This window comes from Dryobates pubescens, chromosome 1, assembly GCF_014839835.1.
Source record: "Dryobates pubescens isolate bDryPub1 chromosome 1, bDryPub1.pri, whole genome shotgun sequence".
Lineage (NCBI taxonomy): Eukaryota > Metazoa > Chordata > Aves > Piciformes > Picidae > Dryobates > Dryobates pubescens.
The window spans coordinates 4,423,093-4,440,978 of NC_071612.1; the positions used below are offsets into that span (position 1 = coordinate 4,423,093).

The following is a 17,886-nucleotide window of genomic DNA, read 5'->3' on the forward strand; positions in this document are numbered from 1 at the left end:
GGGGTGAGGTGTTCCTTCTAGCTTTTAGAGAATGGTCCAAAGCCCTAAATTCTGAGGCAGGCTTGCATTTGTAAAAACACTGTTAGCCCTGAATATTGTAACCCTAAGTAACAGATCTGCCCTCTCTTGAATTCTGCTGGGGTTTGATGGCTGCATTTAATCTTCTTTTTTTTTTTAATTCCAGTTACACTTCTACATCTTAAAAATGCTTATTTAACTTGTAGTAGTGAAACTGGTAAAGGACAGAGAAAAGCCAGATATTTCAGCCTGACAGCTAAGGTTAGGTTGCTTAGTGAGCTAACCATGTTTAAATAGCAGAGTCTTACATGATAATCAAGCACGTAGGAAGCAATTAGGATCACTGCACTTGTGGGGAAAAACATCACTCAGGATTTTCATTAAAACAGTGTCTAGACCCAGGTGTTCTTATGTGATTCTGTAGAAGAATGTGGTCTGTTAAGAATATTGGGGGGGGTTGTGTAGCATCAGGAAATCACTGAATGTTGTGCTCGTGTTGGGGACTCTAAACGTTCCTAAAGAGCATGAGAATAAAACTCTGGCACCCAACAACAGAAGGGATATATCCTTCACCATAGCAGGCTAAATCAAATTACAAGGGTGTTATTTGTGTATGGGGAGAGGCAGTTTTTGAAAAATGCACCCTATTCTTGAGGAAGAAGGTGTAGCTGGATGCTGTGGATTAAAAGTAAACCAGCTTTTGAGCAAACTCAGTGTACGAGTATAGCAGTTGGGAATCTCTGCTGTTTTTAATCAAGCCCACACTATTTTCTCCAGCCTTTATGGAAGCTGAGTTTTCAGCAGCTTTAAAAAGCAAAACCCAAAACACTGCCTCTTAAGAAAGGTATGCTGTGAGAAATGGAATAGCAGCAACAGTGACCAGAGGTAAGATCTCCGTACAAAGAACAGCTGAATAACCGGGGCTCTTCCACCTGCAACGTGCTGACTGATTGTTATCTTCAAATCCTGAATGGCATGGGAAGGTTAGAGAGGGAGCAACCTTTCTCTGTCTCTTCCATTGTAAGTATGAATAGGTAGTGAATGGAAAACAGCATGTAGTAAGCTTAAAAACAAATAATGACTTAATCCTTGGTGTGTGAAGTTAACCTGGGAAGCTTCTTGCCCCAGGACATTGTGAATGCCAAACATCTGTGTGTACTTGAGGACACAGGGCAGCTCTATAGAAGAAGAAGCTACTGAAGATTAGTGAATGCATAGAAACCATCTCTGTCCCAAGAAATCCCTGAGCTGCACATTATTGAAGCCTGAGAGATTATGTAGGGAGGTAAAGCATTATTATATGCTTACTTCATTCTTATGTTTCAGGCTCTCACCAGAGCCAGACAACTGCAGCCTGGTTTGTCAGCATGGAGCAGGAGGAGGTTGCAAATGAAACTTGTTAAAACAGAGACAGGCACAGCCTGTGTTCTAGGTTGGTTCTGTGCTGCCTGTGATGTATTGTGCACACCTTACTGGCTACAGGCATTGCCTGTGGGCTGTTGGAGTCTGCAGACTATTGACTGGAGTTTAAAGAGGGGTGGAGAGTGTATTTCTGGAAACAACACCCCTGGGAAGGGTGATAGGAAGGCAAATATTCTAAGCAGAGAAGCCAATTTTCTGCCTTTCTCTGAGGCATATATTGTTCCTGCTGCTCTGAGGTGGTACATGTTCTACTGAGTTACAGAGACTGTCTTACTGCTGAGAATTTCCCTCCCCTTTAAGAGTTTCATGCCTGGTAATGAACTGTAACTTCATTTGAGCTAAAATGGGTGATAAGCAGATGTATAAACAGTACCATCCCTGTTCCAAAGCATTTTCAAGCTAAAAACATCATGGCCTATGTGAGGTTCCCTTCAGAAGTACTCAAAACACTGGGCTTATTTTAGATCCTGTCTAAACATTTAAATATAACTCAAAAATAGGGCTCACTTCTCTGTGTCACCCTTGAATGTCTGGTCTTGCACTTGGTTTTAGATGTTTAGCCATATCTGCAGAGAGCACAGTACAGAACAGCCCTGGATGCCCCTCTTGAACTTTTCTTTGCCCTGTCAGAAGGAAGAGAACTTTGTCAGGCTGTCTTTTGTCCCTAGGGACATAGCCTCTGCTAATAAGTAGTGTCCTTTTGTTCACTAACTTCGATGCTGTGGTCCTTTGGGGAACAGCTGTGGAAAGCTGACAGGTAGCAGAGCTAAGATGATGTGTGCTTAGGAGCCATTCTCTTATGACTAAAAATATCTGAGTTGATGTATTTTGGAAAGCTATAGCCCCTTTGCAAGGACACAAAATGACTTGCCTGCAGCTCATGCTGTATAATGAAAGTCACTCCACAGACTGGCTGTGAAAGTGCATGCATAGGTAACAGCTATGAGGAGAACAGACAGGCCTGAGGCTGAGACCAGCTTAAAACAACAGAGGAAGGGTGCCTGGAACTGGAACAGTCTGCAAAGAGCCCTGTGCTAAGCACAGGCTATGGTCTGTCTTTTCAGCACGTGTGTACAGATTTTTCTCTTGTTCCCCTTACCAGCCTCTCTGCTCTGTCTGTCTGTTCCTTCTAGCAGAAGAGCTGCTACTCAGATGTAAAACTTTCAGTGCTCATCCTAACAAACTTACCATAAATCTGGTTTTCCTGTCTTCTGGGCACTTTTGTCCAGGGGTGACCCTCTTGAGATACAAGCAGTCAGCCAGTTATACTGGCTGAAATTCCTGCTTATAGAAGTTTGCATTTCAGACTACCACTGCAGTTTATGCAGAAGACCTGTTAGTGCATCTCTGTGGCCCTAGGGTGAAGGTCTGAGTTTTCCCTGAAAGGCAAAGGGAAGAGCCAGTCAGTCCTGCCCAGCCAGTGGCTGTCAGACTGTGGAGGTGGGAGGGCAACAAACCAGATGGAGAAGAGTCTCAATGGAAAAGTCTTAAAAATGCATGGCTACCACGAGCAGGTGCCTTTATGGGAGCACCAAAGAAGCTTTCTCAGCCCTAAACAGGACCAGGAGTTCAAATATTTTGCCAGGAGAATGTTCAGATCTCCTCAATCTGAGCAAATAGATAAGAACTGCTCATGTTGCGAAACCACTTGATGGTCTAAACAATTATCAAGGTGAAATTTGTCTTGTAACAAAATTACATTTTCTGGTTAAGGTGTGACTGGATGTTTGCCTGTTAACAAAGCAACTGGAGAAGTCTTGCTCCAGATGGTTTATTTCTCCAAGTACCAAATCTTGCAGTGTTGTAGCTTCTGCTTCCTTTGTGGCTTAATTTCCATGTTGAAAGTTTTTAGTCCTCCAGTTTGTGGGCGCACAGTGGAATGAAAGAAGAGCGTTGCCTGATTGCCTATGCCCAGCATATGCAGTCTAGTGCCCTGAATTTTGTCCTTAAAACAAGAACTTCCAAATGTGGACAGTGTCTGGGATGAGGGTCTGTGATTGTAGGGTGAAAAGGTAATGCTGCATTGTGGCTGCCAGCCTGTGGCTCGTCAACCAAATGCACCTTGAGAGCACGTCACAGATGGTTCCTGTGACACCTTTCCAGGTTGGACTACATTTGGAAGCACTGGATAGCAAAGATCCCAGCCTCCATGGGAGGGTCAGCAGCTGGGGCTCTTGAGACTGATGTGAAGTTGATCCTGGCCAGCCTGTTTAGTCTTCTGCAGTAGTGCAGTGGGTGCTGCTGTGTTTTCTACAGGCTGGGGAGAGCCCCAGACTTTTTGGATAACAGTGTGTTGCTCTCTGTTCTGTGCCTTACAAAAGCCTTTCTATTGTCTTGCAGAGGTGGAAGAAAATGATGTCAGCCACATCAACTGGGGTCATTATTCCCTGCTCACTGCAAGGGGGTTTAACATCTGGAGGTCCCTTCCAACCCAAACCATTCTGTGATTATCTAGCAGACCTGTGTAACCTCATTACCTGAATAGTTTTGTAGCCTAATAGTTTGTAGCTGACTACTGATAGCCTTCCAGGCTCAGGCACTAGTTTATGAAAGATTAATTGATCAAAGCTTCATTTCTGTTAATGTTTTAAAGTAAGTTGAGTAACAGATGATAGAACATACTCCAGCTTGGTTTGAAGGCAAACCACAAGCAGATTGTGATAGTGATGTGGAATTCTGTTGATTTTGCTGTCATTTCTGAGTGGGAGGGGATAGATGCTACTCGTGTGGTTGCATTGCATTGAATTTATTTGCATGTTACTGCCTGTATTCATGGCTGTAGCCAGAACTGCTGACAGTGTTGGAGTGATAGGGGAAGACTGTCAAACAGCTGCTGGGGCTGTATGGTTTCCCAGAAGATTACTGGGGAGGGCAGAAAAGTGATTTTTGTTTGAAATGAAGCAGAACTCCAAGGAGAAGAGTCCCATTCTCCTTCCTTCCACCCAGAGCACATTAATTCTTTGTATAGTTGTGGTACTAAAATTGGAGACTTCTGAGGTGTCAAGGAAGTGCTATTCTTTAACAACCCAAAGCGCCCTGCGCTGCTCAGCCTCTGCAGAGCCAAAGGATTTAAGGCAGGCTCTGCTGTTTAATGGTTCTGATTTGCGTTTTAACAAGCGGATGGTGAAGCTCAGGATGTGGTCCTTGTATGTCTGCTTATGGTCTGTAACTGCTAGCATGAACTCCTTTTGTGGGAGGTCTCTGTTCTCCTTTCCTCTGTACAGCCCTGCAGGGCTGATGCTGGCATGGAAAGCATGGTTTTCTCTTGGAGTCCAAGTGTAGGACTGGCTTCCTTTCACAGGGATTTCACAGGACATTTGAAGCTCTTTTGCTCTCTTGCTTTCCTCTCCAAGACCAGCCTAGATGCAAAAGGACTTGTCTTGGTAGTATGTCCTTTGCCTCTAGGATGTGAGAGCTTGGTTAGGGGTCATGATGCTGTGCTCTGGGAAGCATGTGCTGGTTGCAGGAGGTCTTTGCCCTCCCTTCTGGAAGGCACCCTGCCAAGGAAAGTAAACTCTTAAGGCAGAAATGATTACATTGAAAAGATCATGTGCTGCTGTGGCTGCTTCTGAACAAAATAGCTGGGCATTTCTGCTTACAGAAATCAACAGAGAATAGCTTAGGCAGCTGGTACAGAGCAGAGCTCTGGCTTTCATAGTTTGTGGAGACAAAGCTGAGAACAGGATGATCCTGGCAGAGGCTGGGGAAAGGTGCCCCTAATGATGGGGAGGGCAGTGCGGTTGGGAAGGTGTGCCTTGTTTAAGGTGAGGCTGGTAAAATATGAATCAGTCTGTTTGAAGTAGTGATGAAATCCCAGATGAAGGTTTTCTGTAATACCTGGCCAAACAGTCTGGTGTGCTTTAGCTTTCCTTTCTCCCTGGTTAGAACAAGCAGTCCTGACCTACTTTTAGCAGTCAGAATTCGGTTGAATGCTACCCGGTGCTCAGCTGTACGTACAGCAGACACGTTATCTGTTTTGTTCAGTCAGCGTTTAAGTGAGAAGTTTCCATCAAACATTTAGCAGACAAGGAAGAGCTGTTCCTGGAAGCAGGACTGTTGGTGCATTAAACTCAATTCTGCCACTTCTGTGCACCCTGGCTTGTGGCCTTTGCTTTGGTTTCCCAGTCTGCTGAGCCTGACACTTGCTTGCTTCGCCGTTGTTGTACATTAACTTTTGTGCTGTGCTGTCAGGATTCAGTTAGATGGTATCTAAATGTTAATATGATAGATAATGCCTTTGGAAATAGTCAGTGAGGTCAGGTTCCCAGCTTCCTAAGTATGTGATTAGGCAGAGCTAAAGTTGCACTCTGAATATTTAAAAATAAATGCAATCTATAAATGTACCATAAAAATAAGAAGTTTAAATAGAAGCGTCATCCTGGGACAAACTGCAAAGCTCTGTGCAGCTCAGTATCCTGTCTTTGATGAGAACCAGGAGCAGACATTTAATGAGGGCTGTAAGAAACAGGGCATGTGTAATGTGGTGGGCTTGGTTTTCTTTCCTTTCTCCCCCTCCTGACTCCCAGCTTATGACAATCATTAGGGCCCTCCTTGGCCAGGAGTTGTATCTAATCCTCTGATCTCTCCTACATCTTCTCTCCATGAATTTACACAATCCCTCTTCTAACTTGTTTATATTTCTAGTCTCCATGACATCCTACAGCAGTGAGCTCTACAATTTAATTATTTAATTATGCCTTTTAAATGTTATTTACAATGTTCAACACCCAGTGACAATATTCTTGAGCTGGCTTAGAAAAGTTATCTGTACCTTCAGTGGGTGCTGTCTTGTTTCTGTGTTGTGAGACATGGTAGTCAATTATTCCATGTGTTTCATTTTGACATTCATGTTTCAGATCTCTTAAATCTTCCCTATCTTCCCTAGTTGTTTCTTTGTCCAGCTGAAGTCCTACTCTGCTCAAGTCTCTCCTTATATGGCAGCTGCCCAAAGGTTTTGATCACGCTCCTTGTCCTTTTTGTCCTTCTGTCTCCTTTTTCAGAGGTGGGGAGCAGAGCTGCCTGCAGCATCACACTGGTGATGTGTGTTTTCTCTCTCCTAATCACTTGGAAGGTTGTATTTGCCTTTTTGCCCCACACTAAATACTGAACTGACATACCAAGTTCCCAAGCTTTCCTGAGTGGTAACAGCCAATTTATGTAATTAGTAGATTTGGTGTTGGGTTTGGTATTTATTGATGTCCAAGATACACTCAGGAGTGTACAAGTTCTTTTACTCTTTCCAGGCTTTTATCAATGTAATTTTTTTTCTTTTCCTTTTCTTATTTGTTTTAATTAATAAACTGAGCCACTTCTGGACACATTTCTCTTCCAGCATCGTGGGTGAACATACTGAATGGTACAGGTTGCAGAACAGATTCTTGGCAGATCTCGCTGATAACCCTCCTCTGATGGGAAACTCTTCCACTTTAGACTTCCTGTCCTTCAACTACTTATTGAATCATGCTAGGGACTGTAACTTTAATTCCACCATAACTTTTTTCTCTTTTTCCAAGAGCCTTAATTGGCAGCTCTTTTAAAATCAGTTTAGTTCACATTAAACAGATTAAAAGCTGGCTCTTTTATCTCAGTTAACTGAAAATGAGAAATCTGCTCTTGGAATTTCCTGAGTACTGCAGAGATCTCTCTCTGCTCCAATATCAGTCTGCCTTTTGATCCACAATTGGGTTCTTGAACCTTCTGCAAGCAAATTTGTTTCTACAGGGGGTGACAGGCTTAGGTTTGTGTAGAAAAGGTGGATTTGCTCAGCAGAGTGAATTGGGTGGGTAAATTTAGTGAGCACCTCTTTGCCAGCTGGGTTCTATTACAGCTGCATTAAACCTATCTAGGCAGTCTGGATGTACTCTACACATTAAAGGCTAGAGAATGGGATTATTTTTCTTTTGATTTTTTTTTTTTCTGACTAGTTGCCTGGAAGAATGTTTGAGTCACTGGTGGTATTTAGCTGGCTATGTACTTGACATGTGATGTGCCAGCTAGAAGGGCAAGAGGTCATTGGGCAGGTAAATGGAGGGCTGATGGCTTGAACTGGAGAACCTAACACTCACTCTGTGTGCAGCATTAGAAATCCAAATGGAGAGCTTGTCTGGGACAGGTGCTGTGAAAAGGGAGTGTGCATCTAGGTCAGGTGTATTAAAAAAGGAAGCTGGCAAACTGTAGAGGGCTCAGAGAGCCACTAGAAAAAAAGAACTCTTTCTGACTGAAAAAGCTCAGGCCACCTAATGTATCCATCTGAAGGATTACACAGATCTGCAGTCTGGGATTCAGGATCACCCAAAGCTGGCAGTATGTATAGAGAAAGGATTGCCTTATGCTCAAGCGTCCTTATATTAGAACTTGGGCATCTATTATTGTCTGTTGCTGGAGCCAGGGTTGCTGTGTAGGTGGACCTTTTGAGTTAGAATAGCTGACGTTATCTCCTTGCCCAAGGAGGATTAAGAAGCAGGATTAGTTTTCAAACTGTTCATGCAGAAGGCAACTAGAAGCTTCTTTGACTTGGGAGATCCTGTGGCAAGCAGGACAAGGTATTTTACTTGGGGTAAAGAAGCCTCAGGGATCAGCTTGCTGGATTAAGGTGGTAGTTTCTGTAATTTAGGAGCCCTAAGGAAAAAAAAAAGTCAAGTTCCAGTGGAAGACTTTAGTCGGGACCTCATGGGCTAGAGGAAGAGATTGCTTAGTGGCATTCTGTGGTTTGATTATGCAGAAAGGTGGAGCAAGTCCTAAAAATCTCTCAATTTTCCAACGTGTAACACTGACAGAAAGTTATCCTCTGATTGTGTTAAGATACTGAGAAACTAACAGCTCCCTCTATTTCCCCTTTACAACATGTCTGTACAACATGGTACTCAAGTTCACATTTTGTTTGTGTTTGAGAGGATAGTAAAGCGACAAGTCAACCCTCAATTTACAGTGACAGAATATCTGAGGAAAGCTGCTTTTGACAGCAAGCAGCCTGTGGTTGCTTTGTGTTCCTTGCAAATGTTTGTGTAGTTTCTTGATTTATAAAATGGTCACTGTTTAGTACTGTTAATTGGTAGCTCTTCATTAACCACTTGTACTGGAAGCTTAAACTACTACAATAGCTAAGGGCCCACAGGAAACAAATGTTTAGGTACCACCACCCCACCACCCCACCCCCAGCAGCTTGGAAGCTTAAACTAGTGCTTATAACATGTTTTCATGTGTGCAAGGGGATGTTTTCATGTGTTTTAGGGGGAATACCTATCCACTGTCATCAGTTAATTCCAGTATGGCTAAAATGAATATTTAAGTAGGCCTAGGGGTACAGAAGCACTTCTAGAAGCTCTTTCCAAGGAACCCTAACAATGCACAAACATCCTGAAAATGGCCAAAGTACCACAGTGGTGACAAAATAGTTTGTGCAACGTTGGTTTAGTATAACTTCTTCAACCCCCATGCAGAACAGCAGGTTGTAATGGTCAGCAACAACTAGCAAGGGTTTCGAAAGCTTAATTTTCCCAAGCGTTTATCTAATATGTTGTTAATTCTGTAGCCCCAAAATCCAGGCTTTCTCCACCATCCCTGGCTGTTTGAGATTTGATGCTTTTTGTATTTAGAGGTCTTTTTTTTTTTTTTCTTTTTTTTGAGTTACTTTGACCTCAGCTTTGGTGGTGCTCACATCTCCTATAACAGAGCTCTCTTGTCTCTGCCAGTCCTGCTCCCACAGAATGGCTTGGGCTTGGGATTCTCCTTGAGGTCAATTTTATTTGTGAAACAGAGGTTTGTGTTCATCTCTGCCAGCACTGCTTGCTGCGAGTGTTCTTAAACAGCAGAGCTGGGAACTGGCCTGGTAGTAGTAAATAAGACTGGAAAAAAGGTTTATTTATTTAATGGGAATGTCATCTTTCACAGCAGAAAACAACAAGTCTCTGTTAAGCATACGAAAGTGAGAAGGGAGGCTGTAATTCAGGGCTTTTGTGCACAGAACACAGCAGTGGTCATTTTCCTGCTGCTGAGGGATTTGAACGTGCTGGAGCATAAGGGTCATCATGCAACTGGAAGAATGAGATGTTTAAATTTTGAACCTTTTAGTGCTCTCCCTGTGGGTTAGCTCTGCAAATGGTACAGTGGAAATCGCAGGTGCAAATTTCAGGGACCTACCTTCACCCCCTCAAAGATAATCCTGCTGTGATTGGAGTATAAAATCTAGCCTAGAATTTAGAACGTATCTGATCTCTCCGTGTTGGGGGGCTAGGATGTGGTATTGGGGAAATAATGTGTGAGGACTGAAATAATCTTTGTGTTGATATGTTGTTAAAATATGTCCAGTTGAGTTCTGGGATTGTTTCTTTAATGTGTTGAGTGAAGCCTCTCAGAGGGGTATGTGAGGTCAGAGAGGTAAAAATAGTGCTCCAGAAAACATGGCCTTATTTCAAATTCCAAGTAACAAAATAGTGCCATTGCTCCCATGTTACTGGTTGGTTTTTTGTGGGTGTGATGTAAATATTCTGTGGCAGAACTGACTAATCCTCTAGGCCTTCTGTTGTGATCCAGATTAAATAAATGACATTCAGAAGTATCATTTGGATATTAATATTTTGCAGTGTGTTAGAGGCAATGTTCAGAGTATTGTCTGGAGCATTTCCCTAGTTAATGGGAATTCATCACAAAAATGGAATATTTAAAAAGAATCTTTAAGCCTTGGCAATTGCCTTCAGAATTAATTAAAGGCTACACACTTTCAGTGCAATCTGTCTGCAACAGCTGTGTTATACACTAGCAGTGAGCACAGGAAGCAGAATGGTTCAGTAAATCCATAAAGAGCTCAGTAGTGTAGCCTGTCATGAAGGCATCAGATTTAAATGTAGGTTATCCTCCTCCTTCCTGTCCTCCCAGAGAGGCTGTGATGGGCTTAGCTGAAGAGCAAGAATAAAACACAGGCACTGAATGCCCGTGCTTGACAAACGGCTTGGAACGTTGAATCAAGAGACCCTGCTGGCTGCTTTTATCTCAATTTTCATATAGAATGGGAATGTTTCTAACTACTGATAGCTGGCACAGGCTTCTGCTCATTTCTAATGTGTGTTTGCTCACCTAGCAATAAATACAGGTTCATTTGCTAATGGCTCTTCAACAAAGAGCAGAAAAGAGCACTGTATTCAGTGTTTACCCCTCACTCAGAGAGATTAGAACTAGCTTGTAGAACATGCTGTACTACCTTTTTCCCTTTATTCCTTTTTTTTTCTCAACTGCCCTATTCTCTCTGTTGAGAGGACTAGATAGTAGTTTCTAACTTGCAACACCTTTGAGGAATAGCTCTTAAAGTAATTTCTAGGGGCGTATTGCTGAATGAAAGAATAGCTTCAGGTCAGAGCTTTGACCACAGCAGGATCTGCTTTTGATTGTGGTCTACTAGAAGGGAAGGCTCCTTGCTTTTCCATCTCTTTTCCAGTAAAACACTTTCAGTGAAGCATTAGAGGTAGATCTAGATCAGAAGGCTTATGGAAAGATTTGCGTTGCTAGAGTGGTGTCCTGCACTGGGTTTTGAGTTCAGCCACTGGTGGCCTGTTGTGAACGTTACTTCTGCTCCAGCAGTTGTTAATGATGGTGTGTGTGGGACAGAGCAGAGTCTTGCAGCTTGTAGGCATGAACCTCTCTCTCTAGAAAGCCAGTATTTCAGAATTCATAGATTCCAAAGACACATGCTGTTTCTACTGTTGCATTAGTTAGAAAGAAGCTTAGAGATTCCTGTAAGTGGTGTAGTGTAATGACGTCTTGTGATCCTCAGCTGCTTTCAGATCAAAGACTCTCTTCTCCATGTCAGCGTGGCTCTGTCACAATGTAGTCAAGCTCCTGCTGGTGGATGGTCATCAGCTTATTGTTTTGTTTGCAGGCATTTTAAGCTTTGAAACTGGGGAGACTCCAGACCCAGAGTTGCACAATGAACCATCTGGATGTGTGCATGATGGCTGTGCAGAGGTACCAAGGAGGCTGTGTGATTAAAGAGTTCCTCGGGTAATGTTTTCTCCAGTAGAAACTGAGGAGAAGGCATAAGAAATAAGTCATAGGTTGGAGGTGGGGCAAGATATCCTCTACTGATAGAAACCCAAGTTGGCATTGTTAAGTTAGAGCTCCATCCTTCAGTCAGCACATATCTACTTGCTGGCTTTATAAATATCCCTCATCAGGCTTCACAGATAACATCTCCCATGTGATAAGGACCTCTGTCAAGTGCTACAACGCACTCTCTCACCACCCTGGGAAGAGACTCCAGGGCCCGTTCAGTGCTGTTTGCAAATCTGGGTGAAGCAGAGTGTGTTCATAGCACTGAGAGCAGAAAACACTAAGTGTCCATTATCAGGGCAAACAAAAGCCCCAGTGTGCACAAAACCTAAACACAGCGCTGGTCCGGTGTGAATCGGTGGCTGTGTGCTCAGGGGAAAGCTGCCAGCCTAGAGCCAGCATTCCTGCGTCTGGGTATATCCTGACAGTGCTACCTACTTACCTACAATAACCATGTGAAATAGACCTTTTCCAGAGCTCCACAAAGCCTATATTTAATAACCTGTTGTATTTATAATACCTTCCATCCGCTGGATTTCACAAGGAGACTAATCCTCTCAATTGGTCCTTTGGTAGAGCAAAGATTCCAAAGTTTTCCTGACAAAGGAGCTGGAGAGCAGACTTTTCTGTTTGGTTTGGGATTTGTTTGTTTGTTTGTTTGTTTGCAATAGCAGCAAAATAAGATGGATCTAGAGTCTCACAGTTATTGTTGTCAGCATTGCTGCTGTGTTTTCTGCACGGTGTGCAGATGTTGTACAAAACAAGTGCAAGACACAGTTTGCATGGTGAGAAGTTTGTGACCTAAATTGGTTAAGTGCTGCAATAAATGCTAAGGTTTTCTTTTTCCACCTCTGTGCTCCAAGTGCTTCTGGGCTGATAGCACTTTGAGCACTTTGAACTTACCAAGAAGATCCAAGAGGGCTGATGTTGTAGGAAGGAAATGATGATAGTTTTCTGAGCTTTAATTACAAAATTAACATCACCCTTGAGGAGCTGAGTTGCCAAAATGAGCACAGCAGATTACAGGCCAGTTCTGGAAGAGATGCTGTACCCATCAGTTGTGTTGAGCCTCTGGCCCAGTTTGGCATCTGTGTAGCTGTATGTAGCTTTGATACCTTGTCTGAAAGAGGGAGGGAAGGGAATAGATTCACAGCTGTATCACCACCTACTTCTCGTAATCGTAGTAAATGATGAGTACTTGCAGCTGCTGCCCTTTTTTCATGGGGAAAGCATTGATCTAAATGTCACAGGTACATTTTCACCATGCTGTGGGATTCCACATGCTGTTCAGGACAGTTCCCATCTGTGGCATAGTTTAGGTGGACCTTGGTGGATTTTGAGAGGAGTTCATCTAAAGATCCTCTGGAGAGGAACAGAACAGGTCAGTTGTGACACCCACCCCATCTGGCCTTCCATGCGCTTTGAGGGATGGGACAGGGAAGGAGTGGATCCACAAAGTGGATTTGTTCAGATTACCTTTTATAGTACTGGTAGAGGTGCTGTGAGAGATGAGTGCCAGCAAGAGACTTCTCCCCTGGAAAGTGGAGGAGCAGGTGAGCAGGATAAGGTTGTCTCCCCCTTGCCCAGGCATGCTGTATCTGCCCGAGGAGATGGAGACCTACAGGAGCTGCCTTAGCAGGGCTCGGGGCCAGACTGGTGGCCCCAGAGGGGTGGCTGGGTACCACTGTAACCGACTCTTGGGAGGCCTCATCCTGGCACCCGGGTTCTGCTTGGGTGGTTGGTGCTCAGAGACGGAGACGGCAGGGGAAGATTTCTCATGAAGCACTAGTGGAAGAGTCTTAAGTGAGAAGAGAGAAGGATTAATTATATCGAAGAGCGAAGGGTTTTAGTTTGCTCTGAACTGGATCCCTGCTGCAGTTTGTTTAAACAGTGGTCCTGTAGGTTGTGTTTGTCTTGGACAGTGTTTTGTTTTACTGTGGTGTTGCTTGTTAACAATGTATGTGATGTGCTGGCTGCCATAGAAATGTGGTCTTGTCCTGGAGAACTTCCAGTATAGCATCATAGAGTTGTGCAGGAGTGTGGTTAAACATGGCTTTTTCTGATGTTACAAGAATAGTGATCAACTTTTGGAACACCTTCTGTTACCACATAGAACCTTTCTCCATAGGTTATGTCCCTGGATTGATGAATCTGTGCTTTGGAATGTTTATTCAGCAAGTTTAGTACAAGTCCTGGGCTTGTGAAGAGAAGTTTTTCCAAGTACCACCCAGCAGTCTCTGGGAAAGCCCCCAAGAACATTACCTGCAGTATTCCAGCTTCTCTTGAATGCTATGCCTGTCATCCTGATGTAGAGGTGGCCAAGTGAAATCTCTGATACTTCTGCAAACCTCTTTCTGTTGGTGTTTCTTCAGATGTCCTGTGTTGGCTCTTCTGTGTCTAGCTCTGCTTTCTGTGGTTATCCCCGTCTCCTTTGCCTGCCTCTCATAACAAGAGTGCTAGTGAAGAATGTTGATGAGTGTTGATCTTCTCTGCTGGTTTGTGAGGAGTCATAACAGCTTTTCTTCTCTTTCAGAGTGTTTACCATGCCTCTGGGAACGTTCTTCTTTCCTGTTCTCTGTTTCCTGGGAGCAGCAATTCCGCGGGGACTGCAATATGTCACGTTCTCACGCAACGCCACAAAATTCCTCCACCTGTCTATGGACTTGGAATCTGGCACCATTTACTTGGGAGCCACCAACTTTCTCTTTCAGCTGACATCAGACCTGCTAATGAAGAATGTGGTCCAGACTGGACCAGTTCTGGACAGTAAAGATTGCCTCCCCCCAGTCTCAAAGCTGGAGTGCCCTCAGGCACACCACACTGACAATCACAACAAGCTGCTGCTAGTGAACACTGTGCAGAAGGAGCTTATCGTGTGTGGCAGTGTGCACCAGGGAATCTGTGAGAAAAGGAGCCTCACGTCCATTGACCGCGTCCTCTTCCGACCAGAGAGCCCTGGTGACACTCAGTACGTGGCTGCCAATGATCCCAATATCACCACTGTGGGACTCATAGCCTACTCGAAGGATGAGGTCCCCTTGCTGTTTGTGGGACGAGGATACACCAGCCGAGGAGTTGGAGGAGGCATTCCTCCCATCACTACCCGAAACCTGAGGCCCCACGGAGGGGATGTTCAAGCAACAGACTCTCACTCCATTTTCTCCTACGAGGAAACAGCCAAGCTGGCCGTGGGCCGTCTCTCGGAGTACAACCACCACTTCATCAAATCCTTCACCTATCGCTCCAGCGTCTACTTCCTGTTCTACCGCCGGGACCTCAAGTCTCAGTCGCGGGAGTACAAGACCTACATCTCGCGAATCTGCCTGGATGACTCTCATTACTACTCCTATGTGGAGTTACCTCTGCTCTGCCAGAGCAAAGCCAATACCTACAGCCTCCTGCAAGCAGCCTACGTCACACAGCCGGGAAAAGGCATGGCCCAGGGGCGGCTGGAGGCCGAGGGAGAAGTGCTGTTTGCAGCCTTCTCTGCCTGGCAAGCCTCGTCTGGCAAACTGAGTGAGGAGTCTGCGCTCTGCGTCTATGCGATGGAGGAGGTGGATCGCCTGACCAACTATACTAGGGATGTTTGCTACATGAGAGATGGGAAGTCAGAAGAAGGGACAGAAGTGGCATATATTGAATACGACGTCAGTTCCAACTGCGTCCAGCTGCCAGCGGTAAGTGGCTTTGCACCTTTGCCAGGCTAAAGAGTAGTCTGCCACGTGTTCTTCCGTTGCTTTGTGTTCCTAAAGTAAGCCTGTTTCTCACAGCTAGATGTGGAAATCTGCTTGGGTTAAAAGCCCCTCTCTGCAGGCTGTTTCTTTCCCACTGCAAAAACTGCAATCTGTCTCGTTGTTGCTGCAGCTCTCTGCCCCACATGGACAGGTTTATTTGCAGAGAGAGGTGTACTATATGTAGCAGTGGGGAGAGCATCTGGTGTGACCTGGCCCTAAGGCCTGTCTCGTGGCAGTACCAGGCAAGAATAATGAAGCTGCAGTTCATGTTGTCCTTTATCAGTGTCTTCATCTTCTGGTCTGCACGCCAGGGGAGGAGAGGAGTATGTGCATATGCGCCTGTATGTTGGAGAGGGGAATTCAAGGGGTATGCTGGCTCCCTGATGGTTTTGGTGAGGTACACCTCATAACAACTTCCTGCAAGGGCACCCAGAAACTAAAAACAACATGACCTTTTAAAACCAAGTGTCAACAAAATCCTCATTTCCTACTAGTCCTCCAAAACTTTGTGCTCAAGGAAGACCTTCTTCTGACCTGGTGATTCTTTGTCTCCAGAGCTGTAAGAGGTGATAATCCTTCTTTAAATTCTATGGCAAAGGCATGATGGGATGTTGCAGGATAAAAATGCAGACTGAAGTGGCTGTGACCCTGAATCCTTGCAGTCTGTCAGCCACACTATCAGGTGCTGTGATATTAGGGACAGTGATACAAACACAGCAGCATCATTCTCTCGGGGTGGTGCTGGATGCAGTGGCCCAGCATGAAGCTCTGTGGTTATGAGTAGCCTGCTTTCACCAAGGGTGTTGCTAGACCTTAGCAGAGCAGCATGTTATCTTGTGTCTTCCTTCTACAGAACAGGCGGTACAGATAATTGCCTCTTCCCAGCCTTGTACCACAAAGAGCAAACTGGTACCACAGAGCTCTGGAAGTCACTGAGTTTGGATGTGTGATCCAAAACCAGTTTTAAAATTATAGTTTTCATTTTGGTAGCTAAAGCCAGCTGTAGAAAACTTGTAGGACTAAGGAAGGGGAAAAAGCAGACTTGGTGCAGGATGAATGTAAGGTCAGGAGAAGTATGTAAGAGTTGGGAAGCAAGACACTGCCCAGCTTTCACTGTATTTCTTAGCCATGTCCTATGTGTCCTTTGCAGGGCTGCATGGAAGGATTTTTAGGGCAGCTCAAGGGAGTTAAATGTCAGACTGGTGTGAGCAGTTTAGAAGAGTCCTTCATTCAGGATAGCGAATGTACCAGTGGAGAAGTGAGCACGCAGGGTGGGAGAAAAAGGCCAGTCTTTGCTCCGTGAATCCTGGAGCTCCATCCCAGGGTCCCAGCTGCACAATTTGGCACTAGTGGGCTGACTAAAGTATGGCATCTTATTACCAAGTGTGTCCAATGATATGTAAATGTCCTAACACACTTTATCCTTCACCATTCAGTACATGGTAGCGGTTGTCATTAAGATTGTGTCTAACAACGCGTAAGGGTTTGTGCCAGCTCCAGCCTGCTCCATTCAATGCCGACTGGAAGCGGCTGTCAATGACCATTTTATGCAGAAACAGTTTTAACTTGGTTTCAATGGTGGCAGCTTATGCTGTATCTTAAGGATAATGCTAATTAATTTCACATTTTTCTTCCTCCAGGCCAGCCTGTGTGCAAGGCATGCCCTTTCCCCTAGCTTGCACAGACTCCCATTTTTAACCCACCAGGAGGGGCTAAGGCTGAGTTTTGCAGTTTGAGACAGTCTCTTCAACTGGAGGAAAAAAGTGCTTGTTTTTAGAAGAATACCAGAACCAGTTAATTTGTTCAATGTACTGGAGGCCCATTGGTCTTGAGATGCTGTTAGTGACTTGGTAACTGGAAGTGTGAAACATGTTTCTGTGGGTGTAGTTGTCAAGGTATATAATTTGTCCTTGTGAGGTAAACTTTCACAGATACAGATACAGATTTTTCCTATTGTTGCTTCCCACCTATGCAGCACAGGAAGAGCACCCCAAAATTCGTCTCAGCAGCTTCATCCAAACTTGCTGCATCACAGTAGGATGCTGGATGATCCCTGAAGTGTGTTTTTCTGCTGCACTGCCAAGATGTTATCCACTGAAAACAATTCAAACAGTTCCTATGTAAATTTATATAAGCACTTCATACAATTATCATGGTCTTAATCCTGTACAATGGAACAAGCTTCAGCTCTTGACTGTGACTAACTGCACCCTAGACAGTCCCTGTGAGGCCACAGACAGGCTGTGCCAGTGCTGGGAAAGCTTGCACAGGTCACATTGTTTACGGTAGATAACATCATGTGTGAAATGAGACATCCTTGGCATCACACATAGGCTGAGCACAACTGGGGTACAACTATTTCTGACTTGCATGGGGAGGTAATTCTTCAATATTTGAAAAATCAACCTTAGTAGGCTCTGGCATTTGTCTGATTTGATGCAAAGGTTGCAAAAGATAGCTATAACCCCCTTTAAAATAAGCACTTGATGCTTTTGGGCATGGAAATTTGGCTGTGGTCCATCTCCTAATAAATCTTACAGGAACTGGACAGCTATAGAAACAGAAATATTTTCAATTACAAGAATGTGATTGGAAGAAGCTTAAGAATCAAATGAGAGAGCTGATAAGAAAAATGCATCCGCCCCTGAAAATGAATGATAGCTTACAGGAC

General features: G+C 44.4%; 1 protein-coding gene across 2 annotated transcripts in view; it reads left to right on the forward strand.

Moving 5' to 3' along the window:
- The window catches only part of PLXNB1 (plexin B1), an 84,069-nt gene that overhangs the window by 26,270 nt on the left and 39,913 nt on the right, over positions 1–17,886 (forward strand). For both annotated transcript variants that reach the window (XM_054180065.1, XM_054180075.1), the window contains one exon: positions 14,015–15,158. In XM_054180065.1, coding sequence (XP_054036040.1) covers positions 14,025–15,158 — 1,134 coding nt within the window. In that variant the 5' untranslated portion in view covers positions 14,015–14,024. The remainder of the gene's footprint in view (positions 1–14,014; positions 15,159–17,886) is intronic.